At 41.4% G+C, this 12,563-nt stretch overlaps 1 protein-coding gene across 3 annotated transcripts; it reads right to left on the reverse strand.

Annotated features, from left to right (window-relative positions):
- Positions 1-2,216: 2,216 nt before the first annotated feature.
- On the reverse strand, positions 2,217-11,209 carry akt2 (v-akt murine thymoma viral oncogene homolog 2). Of its 3 annotated transcripts, XM_030794473.1 has the most exons (15): positions 10,796-11,209; positions 6,733-6,900; positions 6,466-6,594; positions 6,080-6,191; positions 5,603-5,747; positions 5,188-5,319; positions 5,037-5,102; positions 4,859-4,927; positions 4,616-4,738; positions 4,206-4,334; positions 3,827-4,041; positions 3,379-3,466; positions 2,958-3,060; positions 2,518-2,523; positions 2,217-2,440 (listed from the first exon to the last, which is right to left on the reverse strand). In XM_030794473.1, exons 2-15 carry the CDS (start codon positions 6,776-6,778, stop codon positions 2,361-2,363), a joined length of 1,443 nt encoding a protein of 480 aa, XP_030650333.1. In that variant the 5' UTR covers positions 6,779-6,900; positions 10,796-11,209; the 3' UTR covers positions 2,217-2,360. The 3 variants fall into 3 exon arrangements, with proteins under 3 accessions (XP_030650333.1, XP_030650332.1, XP_030650331.1); XM_030794472.1 differs by lacking the exon at positions 2,518-2,523; XM_030794471.1 differs by lacking the exon at positions 2,518-2,523 and having other exon boundaries at positions 5,600-5,747.
- Positions 11,210-12,563: the final 1,354 nt, after the last annotated feature.

Consider the following 12,563-nt stretch of genomic DNA (forward strand, 5'->3'; position numbering starts at 1 on the left):
GACAAAGGGTTGCCCTCTTGCCATTAATTTTCTCATCTAGTTAAGCCTTGTTTTCAACATCAGTTCTTTTTTCTTATATTTCGAAAGATACTGACCCATCAGATAATGGCCACTGGTACCTAGAAATCGGTCCTGATTATGAGAGTTTATGCAAGTTTGTGCAATGTCCGTGAGATGTCGCTGGAGCGGTGTGCGGCGCCACCTGTTGACCATTTGTCAAACAGCAGACGAAGTTGAAAGGTCCATTCAAGCACTTTGGTCTAGTCCTGCCGTCAATGTTTTTCAGTAAATAGGCATCCAAGATATCTGATGTTGAGCATATCAAACCGTGCATGATTTAAAAATGAATTTCATTCTACAAAGTACCTCTGTCCATCGGTGAAATCTCGTAAGAAAAAAAATGGGGCAAAGAGTGGATGGACTGGTTATAGAGGTGGCATTGGATTAAAGTCACTGCCCATTCCCCTTTAAAGCAGTCACTCTTTCACTCACACTTTCTCACCTATGATGGTAATGAGATACAAGGGACAAAGGAAAACAAAGATTTTTCTCCTATTTTAATATATATATTTTTAATATATATATATATTTTTAACAAGAAAATTTGTTTCAGGGAGTGGGTAGACAAAGGATGAGCAAAACAAAAACAGGTCTGATCCAAATAAAATAATGGAAAACAAACAAACAAAAAAAGTTAATGATGTTCCTTAAGTGAAGCATCTTCTTTAAAAAGGCAAAAAAAAAAAAAAAAAAAAGTATTAAACACCTCTCCCTACTTTAACAGTGCGTCTTGACGGCGTCACACAAGCCATAGACACATTCTGGTTACGTTTACACACCTGGAGAGAGAGCTGAACACTCCTTCCGCATTCCTCTGAAACCCACACCAAGGTTGTCACTCAGCTATGACTACACTCATCAAAAGGAAAAAAAAAAAAAAAAAAAAAAAAGCAAAATAAAAGAGACAAGGCCTTATAAAAAGATGTCGTTGCACAATGTAAGTGTCTAAATCCAGCAACTGCTGCATCAGTCAGTCAGTCAGTCAGTCAATCTTATTCTCATTTTTCATACCCACCGTCAGGCTGAGTTAGTAACTCACTAATTAAATAAGGGGACATTCCATTCCTTACTTAAAAAATCTCTTTAAATCATCACTGTGTCCACAATAGTGAACATACTGAAGAAATGGTTGACAGTTTCTCTTGATATATTCATCTTGCTCATGGAGACAGGGCCGCTGAGGCGTTGCTAAAAACTAAATACGTTCTCCAGGGGTACTGGTCTGGCTAAGGAGCCACTTTATTTCAGGAGCTGCTTGCTACAGAGCTCTCTCATTCTCACTCTCTCTCACTTCCCTTTAAAGCGCAATCTTTAAACATCTATAGTGTGTAGGGTAACCCCCCCCTCCCACAACAACCCCCCCCCCCCCTCCTGCTCCCAAACAGTATGCCCATATACAAAATCAAACACAAAGACACACACTGTAAGATGTAGATTCAGGGCTGACACACACATTCTTACTCTCTCTCTCTCTCTCTCTCATAATTCATACACGCAGACACTCATACATACACACATTAAGATGTAGGTTCACTACATGCTTACATACATTTTCTCAACATCTGTGCTTGGGACACACACACATACACACACATGCCCATTCTATACATGAAACAAGCAGGAAAAATACCCCCCACCCCATTCTCTGGTGCCATTCCTCTATATTCCCCCATCCATACTCTTTCCATCTCTCTGTCTCTCTCCCTCTGTAGGAACAGTTAAAACACTATTGGTAACAGCTAGTTCCATAAAGAGCACTTGTAAAAATTGCAGAAATATGGCTTTTTTTAAAAAAAGAAAAAAAAAACTGTAACAATCATATGGGAGAAAAAAAACTACATACACTTTCGTTTTTTTTCCTCCCCCAATGGTTTTGAGTGTGTTTTTAGACCTACGTATGAGCTAGACGTTTGCCCTGGAGTCCAGAGATGGACCTGTGTGATGTCTTGGGTTTGTGTTGAGCAACCTGCTGGTGCTGACTTGTCCTTGTTTTTTTTTTAACCTGATTGCTGGTGAAGTACTAGAATGGCTATCGTGGTGCAAAGTGTAGTGTCAGGTGATTGCTTGAGGAGCAGAGATGATTGTAAAAACATTGGCTACAGCTCCCTGCTGAATTCAGGCTGTCCGCTGCAGCTCCTGTCCCATCAGCACGCTGCATCTTACTACCTGGGTTTTCAACAGACTGTGCTGGTGTGTGTATGTATGTGTGTGTTGGGGTGTGTGTGTGTGTGTGTGTGTGTGTGTGTGTGTGTGTAGGGCATCCGGTTTTGCTGGTCAGGGTGAGAGAGGAAGGAGGAGATTCACTCCCGTACGCTGGCGGAGTAGGAGAACTGAGGGAAATGCGTGCGCGTATCTGAATCTTCCACATCCAAACTGTCATCTGTAATCACCACAGAAAAGGAAGAAAGGTACAAGATACATTAATCACTTAGTGAAATTGACTCGATCAGTCAGTACACTCAACTATGGTCAAAACAGACTGTTCACAGCACATTGCTGTACAAATAACCTGTGAAACTTGATCAAAAATATATTCTCAACACAGGACCTGTATTTCAACCAAAATATGTAATGTGAAAGCGAAGTGCTTGGCCATGTAAACGCAATGCAAACAGATAGTCTGAATCGAAGGTTCTCTTATCTGGTGTCCACAATGGATAGGTCTGGGAAACAGTACATTTTTAACTAATTCACACGGGCATTGGGGCAGTGAGTTCTCAGAGGCTCATACTTTACGTCAGTGTTCTCTGCAATCATTTATTTGAACTACAAAGTGCCTCTGAACCATGGCAGCAATTCCCTATCTGACAGAAAATCTTGCTTCCTTTCTCAGTCATTTTACATGCGCTCCCACACACACACACACACACGCACAGAGTGAGTAATTATGGACATACACTGGTCAGGGGGCGTGACAGTGATGGTCTGTGCTGTGAACTCGTCATCAAAGTAGCGAGTGTCAGTTTCTGAGGTCACCTGTGGCTTGAAGGGTGGTGTGAGCTGTAGAGAGAGAAAGGGACATTTTGGACGTCATATGTAAAAAAAAAAAGAAAAAAAAGCATGACATCTAAACCTCTCATGCCGCCCTACAGCAATGTTCTGATGAGTCCACGCAGCAAACGTTTACTAATCAAACATAGTGATGTTTGAAGGTCTACTGTAGTGCTCCTCTACATATCCTTCACAGCAATCTTCTCACTGATTCCATAAATGTTCACCGGAACCTTCTAAAGATTTGCTAAACATTCTGAAGTCTCATAGTTGTTCTTCTATATGTTGATATGGTTCATCCTGCAACCCAGCAACCTGGTATCTCACCTTCTTCTGAAGGACATCTTGCCAGTTGATGGAAGCGAAAAACTTATGGGTCATCACTTCTTTGGCGTCATCTAGCCCTCCACCCAGTCTTCAACAACAACCGAAAAAAAAACCCATCATTAGCACCACAATCATTGCTTACCACATATCTTCCTCAATTTAAAAAAAAACAACAACAAAAAAAACTCTCTACCTCTTACAAATACTAATCTAAATACTAATCAGCCTAAGGCAGGCTTTGTCACTGTGCATACAACAATGAAAAGCCATGTACTGCAGTGCTGGGAATGGGTGTTGGGAGAATAATTGAACATCAAGATAAAGATCAACTCCAGCATTCTGCCTTCTGCTAATCTTCAACAGTGTTGAACTTAAATGTTTATGAATGTTCAGACTGCTGAGAATGTCTTTTTCACACTGAGGCTGCAGAGAGCACCAGCATGCTCACCTCTGCTTGGGATCTTTTTTGAGAAGACCTGCGAGCAGGGATTTGGCCTCGGGGGACAAGTTTCGAGGGAAACGGATCTCCTCCATGAGGATGAGTTCAAACAGCCGCTCGTGATCCTGATTGTAGAAGGGTAGGCGACCACACATCATCTCATACATGACCACACCAAGACCCCACCAGTCTACAGCACGACCGTAGTCATTGTCCTCCAGCACCTGACAAACACACACACACACAGAAATGATTTCACCTCAATGAATAATGACCCACGCAGCAGCTGAGGTTTGGCAGTCGTTGTATTCTTATTTCTAGCACAAAGTGTTTGGGGTGGATTTAATCATTTATCAATAATCAACCAGTTTCATTTTGGCAGAGGTACCTCAGGGGCGAGGTATTCGGGAGTTCCACAGAAAGTCTTCATGGTGGCTTCATTAGTGATGCCCTCTTTACACAGGCCAAAGTCAGTGATCTTAATGTGGCCGTCTTTATCCAGCATGAGATTCTCCAGCTGAGCGGTTATCAAAACAAAGACCAGTCACAGAAAAGAAAGAAAATATTACAATGGGAACCGCAGATATGCCCTCCCCCCATCAAGGAACTTGCACAAATTTTTTTTCATATGACATATTTGCTCAAAGAAATATATTTTAAAGGGAACTCAAAATTGCCATGATTCTTTAAAAGGGTAAAAAAAAAAGCTATTCAGGATCTGAGTTTCCTTAGTGAGTGTGAGGTATAATGTATGTTATCAAAACATGTGAGAGGACTCTGCGAGTCTTGAGCCTGTACCTTAAGGTCCCTGTAGACAACGTTTTGAGAGTGTAAGTACTGCAATGCTGAGACAATTTCAGCACCATAGAACCTTGCTCTGTCCTCCGTAAACACACGTTCTCGTGACAAATGGAAGAACAACTAGGAAGAGAAAAACGAGGGAATTTCACAGCTTGTGTTGAGTGATGTAGTGTTGAGTGATGAGACTGTTGTGTAAGAATAGTTGTAAACAATGTATGTAAGACCAAATAAAAGATATACCTCGCCTCCATTTGCATACTCCATTACAAAACACAGGCGGTCGTGCGTTTGAAAGGCATACTTTAGTGTCTGACAGAGCGGATGTTGAAAAAAAAAGGAAGAGAAAAGAAAAGAAGAGTAAACACAGAGGAAATCCAAGCAAAGCCTGTGACAGTCAATGTTGGGTCAGGTGACTCACCGTAAGGAAGGGATGCCTTGTGTTTTGCAATACTCTGCTTTCCGTAACTGTGTGTGCTACCTCGTCCTACAGAAAAAACACAAGTGTCACGTTACATCTCTTACGTGACTGACAGCTGTCCCTCTCGCTCACTCTGACCTGAGAATCTCACCTTGGCGATGATGACCTCTTTGCGCAGAATCTTCATGGCGTAATACATGCCTGTGGCTTTCTCCTTCACCAAAATGACCTTCCCAAATGTGCCCTTTCCCAACAGCTTCAGATAGTCAAAGTCACTCATTGTCTGTGGGCCAAACACAAATATACAACTCAGAAGATGTCCAAGGAGACCCAAGGAGAAACATGACACATGTATGGATTAATGAATCAATTCAGACCACTACGTTTGGTCACAGAGATGCTTAAAATGCTGTTTAAATGGCCTGAAATCAGAAAAACTGTTTTTGCACAATAACAGACCAAATACTGCATGCAGAGTGGTGCCACTGGTCAATAAAATACAACTCGCAGCCTTGTAAATGCTTTGAGATTATTCTGCTTGATAAAAAAAGAAGGGCACTGACCACTTTGGTGCGAGATTTCGCAATGGCTGCCTCCATCCCCTCTAAACTGTTTTCAGTGGGTGTCCCAAAGTTGATGTCCATTGGCTCCTCTTCTTCTCGAGCCTTGAGACCATTGGCTACGGCCTGGATGGCGTGGATCCACTCCTCCCTGTTAAAGATTGAGCAGGAGAGTGACTGAATTTGAGCTGACTTACATCCACAAAGATCAGACAGAAGAGGCCCCAACAAGCACGCAGCTTGTCACAGAACAAGGACGACAGGTGCTTCAGAGTAACAATATTGTTATTGCAGAAAATGAATGTCATACAGAGAAATGTAACAAACAGAGAGGGCAGCTCTGAACTGCATTCCACTGTACTTGGTATCAAAAGAAGCACAAGGGAATCAAATCAGGTCAGGTGTAAATCCTGTGAGAACACAATAAGTGCTGCATAAGCGTTAAAACCATATGCCCTATGAAAAGGTGCCGCCCGCCCTTACCTCTCAGCATTACTGTCCACGTGAAAGGTGCGCTCGATGACGGTGGTCCACTGCAGGCAGCGGATGACAAACGTGTTGGGGCGTGGCCGCTCGGTCTTCATCAGCTGGCATTCTAAACAGGGCGACATAGCCCAGAGAAAAGAGCCCAGTCAGAAACGAGCACAGAGACGCTAGTCGGCATCAGGACCGATGATGACAAAGACAATTTTGAATTTTTCCTTCTTTTCTATAATGAAAGCTCGATTTCCTCAGACCTTAAAGAGTTGTGCTGTTAACAGTTCATTAAAATGCACAAGCACGGAAAGTACAAAGTAAAATGCAAAGAATACTGGTTAACGACTGTGTGTTTTGGAGGAAAACAAAAATGTAGATATGCACGGAATAACCTGCTACAGAGAAGTTGTTGAGGGGGGGCAGACTGTGGTCGGACATCTCTGGCTTCTCCTTGTAGCCGATGAAAGAGCCGTCACTCTTCAGGATAAAGTAACGGGGCCTCCATGTCTTAATGTATTCACCTAGGGAGAAAAGACGGGGGGGAGGGGGGGGGGCAGGGGCGAGAGAGAAAGAACACCACAGCATCGGTGGTTAATCAGTAGGATTGTACTTTCAGTGAACTCAGGAGTAACTGACTCAGAGTGGTTAACAGTTCTCACCTCTCTTGTGGAGCCAGCCCTCTCTAACCACGCTGACTTCGTTCATGCTGGGGCGGGGGGGTCGTGGGGCTCAGGGCAGGGTGGCAGGGAGGACAGGGGGAGGGGAGCACTGCGTTTGCTGAGGAGGAAGGTCAGATGAACGTCCACGAACGTAGAGTCACTCAACACCTAGTGTAGAAATGCACAGGAGAATTTAACTCACAAATTAAACTTCTCAGAAAACAGAGAAACACTGTGAGTAACAAAGGCAAACCTTATCCCGACTAAGTTACATCATATTTTTGGAAAGTCTGGGTTGGAGGGAATGTCTAAAATATATCTCCAACATATACTCCTGCAATCACAAAGTAAATTTTCAAATGTTTATAGATTTTACTATGACCTGGGCATACAAACAAACAGTCTGTGTGAGCACTGTTGTCCACAGATGTTTCTAATGTAGACCTGACATTCAGGCAACCTCAATCATGCCATCTCTCAACCAACAAACACAGCCAAAAATGGGAGAAGACTACATGAATATCCACACTTGGTCTTGGTTTTGGGGTTAGGAGAGGGGAGAGAGACAGCATCACAGAGACCCCAGGAGGTTCAACATATCAATGGGAGATCCTTGGAGACCGTCGTGGAAACTACACAAGTATTTCAGGTCATATTGCCTGGTCAAGAATCAGACAGTCTTCCAAAACATTTCACTGGCTTCCTTAATCTTATTTGTTTCATCCCTACCACTTATTTAGTCTTAAAAAAGATCTAGACAAAAACATAGCAGTTCATCTAGTGCTAGGAGCCACCTAAGATTTCAGTGATCAGTGGCTCAGTGTCTTGTACAGATTCAGTTGGATCATCTAAGACAAGAATTTTCTCGTCAAAAAGCTACCAATTCTTTAACTGAAAGGTAGTTCAATTAAAGTATTCTGAGACTTCTCCCAGTTACATGCGAAAATGAACTGCTTTTAAGAAAACAGCACAGATTACATGTTGTTAACATGCTCACAGGATCAAATGTCTGAAAAGTAATGTTCTAGATTTGAATTTGGCTTGAACTTTTCCCACCAGCAGGTGCCTGTCTGAAGTTAGTTGATCAATCATCAGAAGACTCATTGGTTTATTCTACATCCTATGTGATACACATTGTTAGATATCCTCCCTGTTGAGTATGGGTGAATATGACAGTTTGTGTAACCCAATTACATTTGTCCTGTGATTGCTCCCATACAATGTCAGTGTATGGTTTGGTTAGCACCTCAGTTGTGGGCATGGATCGGTTGTATCACAGTTTAGGATGAAAAGAAAGTTGAACAAATTCAGAACTGAAGCTATTTTTAATGTAAACATGTGCCTTTACAAATTTAAGATTAACATAAAACTACTAAAATACTAATTGTCAGTCCTTTTATTTTAGAGGTTTTTCTTCAAGAAAATGAATGAAAACTAAACTTGACAGTTATTTTAAGGTTCTTCTCCACGACAATGCGTGGTAAAAAACTAAACATCAGTCTCTTTTAAGGTTCTTCATAAGGAAAGTGTCTGCAAACACAGGATTTTCAGATCAAAGTGTACTTCCTTCAATATATAAAAAACAAGTTGCTCCTTAGAAAGGTCTCAAGATTAGATCTACTTTGTTTATGTGGATTCATATACTAAGTATAACTTATATTATTTATGATCTAATGACACTGTGTGTTTCGCTGTCATTTGAAAATGGTTATTCCATTGACGCTGCCGTTATAGCTGATGTGAATGTTCACTCAATTAAAGCATACACACGCCACATAATAAGCATGGTGCATTTTATCCTCACACAGAGAAATGAAAAGACAAAGAAAAGGTGCCTTGACTTCAAATAGCAATTAACACTGTTCTTAAATGACAAAAAGCACAGTGAGGAATGTTCTCCCATACTAAGAATATATATTCCCTGGGATTTGGCAACATGTTCATGGTGGGGGGAAAAAAAATCCATGATTCATTAGACACATACAGTGAAATGAGCCTTGGAGTACAGAACCACCATCTTCAGTTTCAATACGAGACTGTCACACTCCTACAATCTCCATATATCAGCATGGAGAATGTTGGAGCTGGGGGGCACTGGGAGGCTCTGACTGACTGACTGCTATCTTAAATTTTAGATCTATGCCTGTGGTTTGTCCTGGTGAAGTTTCATGACTAGTCCCTGACAGCCACTGCCAAAAGCCTCGTCACCATGGGCACCACCGGGGATTACTAAGGCAAAATCCCCACCTTGTGATGCCCAAGCCAGCTTGTTATACAACTGCACAGCCAAACACCCCAAAGCCGTGGGCACAGCTGCCACACACACACTTACACACTCTGGCAAACCATGTCCCGTTGAGCTACCCCCCACCCCCAACCCGCACACACACAACTTTGGTTAAGTTTAAGTCCAGGGAGAAGAGCAAATAAGAGTTGGGCCCATCTCTCTGACCTACTGATTACTTTTTGTCAAGACATTACATGCTGAAAGGTAAAACAGTCATGTTTACATTACATCTCTGTTATGAATCTGAGTGGTTTGGGGAACAGTGCACTGTCGGTAAATGTGTTAGGTTGTCATATTGCTCAGAACAATGGGAAGCCAGGCTGTCATAACTGGGCAATAAGGAAGAAAAATGTGCACAAAATGTTCAGAGTACAGCTGTTGAAATAGACAGTTAGTATAACGCAGGGTGGGATTTGCTATGTTCTAAAACAAACAAACAAATTCTCATCAAATGAATAAATTGTTTTATAACATATGCAAAGGCAACGTAAATTAACCTGACATAAGGGGCGTTTCGATGATTCTCATTCAGCTTAAAAGAATGTCGGTTCTATAAAAAGAACCAGAGCCAACAGTGCAGCAAAACGCCATTCGATTCATTGATAGGGCTGCATATGGAGTTCACAGAGCCGTTACATGGTGACTTTTCAATCTGTTTGCACAGCATAGGGTGCAGAGATAAAAATCAATGAGTTCCTGGCGTTTACATTTTTAAGCCGGCGGAAGCTATATGTGAAGCCACGTGTGACGACATAGGCTTACGTAATTTTCTTTTTAATTCAGTTACAGCAATATAACAATTCTATGGAGAAAAACTGCCGCTAAAGTTGGTTGAAAATACTTCAGCATGGTGTTAAATTACGTCGAGATCTACAGTTTCGACATAAAATATGCGTTCCCTCCCTCTAATACGTTTTAACCTGTGTAAAAAAAGTGTAAAAACTCATCTCGGACGAAAAACACCCTAAATGTGGTACTCTGAGAACCTTTCGTAATGTGACGTAACAACGATAGAAATCATTTCTGACAATTATTTAACGCGTGCCACTTTCACGCTGAAGGAAAAAAAAAAATCAAAAAGTTGCGGAAACTCACTGACCATAGGAGTATCGACCTTTGCGTATGTCAAAATCACAACGAGTTGGAAGACACTTAAAAACTGCCGAACAAAATGACAAGTGCGCAATATAATTTTGCGTAATGTCTCTGAGCAAACGTGTGAAGGTATGATAACTATCTAACGGTTAGGTGGCTACTGGACTGTGGAGTTCTAACGAGGAAGATCAAAATACTTGCCAATAAAATTCAAAGCTTAACGATAAACTACCTTAATTAAATGAGTAGAGACATATGATTCTGGTTTAGTATAGTACGCTGAACCCCATAACAGAAGTAAAGTAATCATTAAGACTATGAGAACCGCTTAAGTTTGCGGAACGACTTTCAACTACGACTAACTTTAAAAACCAAACAATCCAGGTAGAGCGCATACCACAAAGCAATCGATGGCATAGCTAACCACTTAAAACAACCAGTCATAATCATTGTCCCCCGGGTATTTTACATTAAACTTCTGCATATAGCACATACTAATAACGGATTGCATAGCTACAACTCGAATTATTTTCGATGCGAAGACGCGTTAGAGTATATTAATAGGTTGGCTAAGGTTAGCTAGCCAGCTAACAAGCCAGCTGACATGGCTAGCTAAGCAAGGTAGCAAAGCTATCAATCATTATTCTGAATTCTGCGTCAACCACAGCACACTCAACTTACCTCCACTTTCTCGTCTTGGTAGTTTGGTGCCGTGGATTTATTCCCAAAGCTCATGCACGCTCAAAGTCTCCGTCCCCCACGATGAACCTTATTACTGTCCAAGCTGGTGTATTGAACTCTGCCAATGAACACACAGCCTCCCAAAAATAACAAACGAGTGCCCGCTAAGCCTGTTTTGCTACCCGCTGGCTACTCCAGGCGGTGTGTTACTCTTAGCTTTGTTAGCAAATCTGCAGAGGAGCGACTGGTTGTACAAAAACTCGCTGGAAAAGCTTGCTTTCATCGAAAACGTTGCACCCGTTAGCCCTTGAGGTTGCGATATCAGAACAAATATTGTATAATCTCTCCTGCCTGTTATTTTCCTCTTTCTCTCTTTTCAATTCACGGTTCTGTTTTCTACAGAACACACGTAGGCCTCCGTCTCAGCAGAGCAGCTTCGCAACATGAGCACAAACAGGAAATGACGTCTACACAAACGGAGGTCTTCCTCGTATCCGCCTCTGATTGTACACTGACAAGAGTTCTATGGTACTGAATCGGGCCAGAGACAACAGGGGATGTTCATTAATGTGTTTTTAATGTAAAATTACAAAACAGTTACACATTTTCACACACTGTAATTCTGAAGAGATCGACCTTAAACTGATACTGTGACGGGAGAACTTTTTATGTTAGTTTTTTAAGGTGTTAAGCTATAATGGCTGAGCGTCAGTAACTCATTATATCCTGACTATCGCGCTTATTGTAGCATGTCCTATACTTCACAGGATAACGGTTTTCTGTGGATCCGCGGAAACAATGCCCAGCTTATAACTCTACTTTGCCCGACCATGAGAGTGACTGTATTTGTGAGCTCCTGTCACAGTTGTAGCGAGGGCCGAGTTGAGAGGGTAGCAGGTAACAGCATGATGTTGAGCCATTCAGCACAGGAAACAACACCTCATTATCACAGTATTATTACCCCTTTATCATAGTGACCGCTCATCTGACCACAAGCGCCACACAGAGAGAAGGAAACATACTGTTCCTCCCCATCTTCATAACAAGCTTGTTTTTCACTTTTTCATGTAATGATTGACAGTGAAACTGGAACAGCCTAATGGAGACAAAATATAGTTCTTGGCTCAGCACACATAGGGCGCAAACAATTTTCACCCAAATCTTCATATATATCTTATTTTGAAAACGGCTGATAGGAACAATGACCTTTTACTGGTTAAAGATAGTATTACGTATTTCGGAACTGCTGTTAACAACTCAAGCAGGTTGGTGTTTGTTAAATTTGATCAGATAGAGAGAATATCACAGACACAGATGCAGTAGAAGAAGCAGCTGTATTTGACTATAAAGGCAGCTCTAATCCAGTGTCTCTACGCATTTTTTTTTTTATATTTCAGTGTAAAAAGCCTATATTCTATAGAAAAAAGAGAAACAAAATAATAACTGTAAACCCAAAATAACAATCTCTTAAAAGAAAAAAAAAGTCAAATCACAAAAAATATCCCCATTCACCAATCATCTCAATTAAAATAGAAACATATCCATTCTTCTAACATTTTTTCCCCTCAAAACAAATATATATACCTTATATATATATTTATATATTTATATGTTTTTTCCAAGGCAGTTTGGCATGGCCACCAGACAAACATGATTGTGGCCATTCTAGTGTTTCATAACTAAATGGTTAGAAAAACATACCTAAAAAAATTGGATAGAACTAGAAGGGCTGTTTAGAGCCACTGTAGAGGAGAGGGCATACAAACTG

Source organism: Chanos chanos, chromosome 2, assembly GCF_902362185.1.
Source record: "Chanos chanos chromosome 2, fChaCha1.1, whole genome shotgun sequence".
NCBI lineage: Eukaryota > Metazoa > Chordata > Actinopteri > Gonorynchiformes > Chanidae > Chanos > Chanos chanos.

What these genes read in the sequence shown, in the direction of transcription:
- akt2 (XM_030794473.1), bottom strand. Translation starts at nt 6,778, where the DNA reads ATGAACGAAGTCAGCGTGGTTAGAGAGGGCTGGCTCCACAAGAGAG. An exon ending in GTGGACAGTAATGCTGAGAG is followed by an intron (nt 5,748 to 6,079) that starts GTAAGGGCGGGC and finishes AATCTTTAACAG; the next exon opens with GGAGGAGTGGATCCACGCCA. An exon ending in AAGATGTCCTTCAGAAGAAG is followed by an intron (nt 3,061 to 3,378) that starts GTGAGATACCAG and finishes CTCTCTCTACAG; the next exon opens with CTCACACCACCCTTCAAGCC.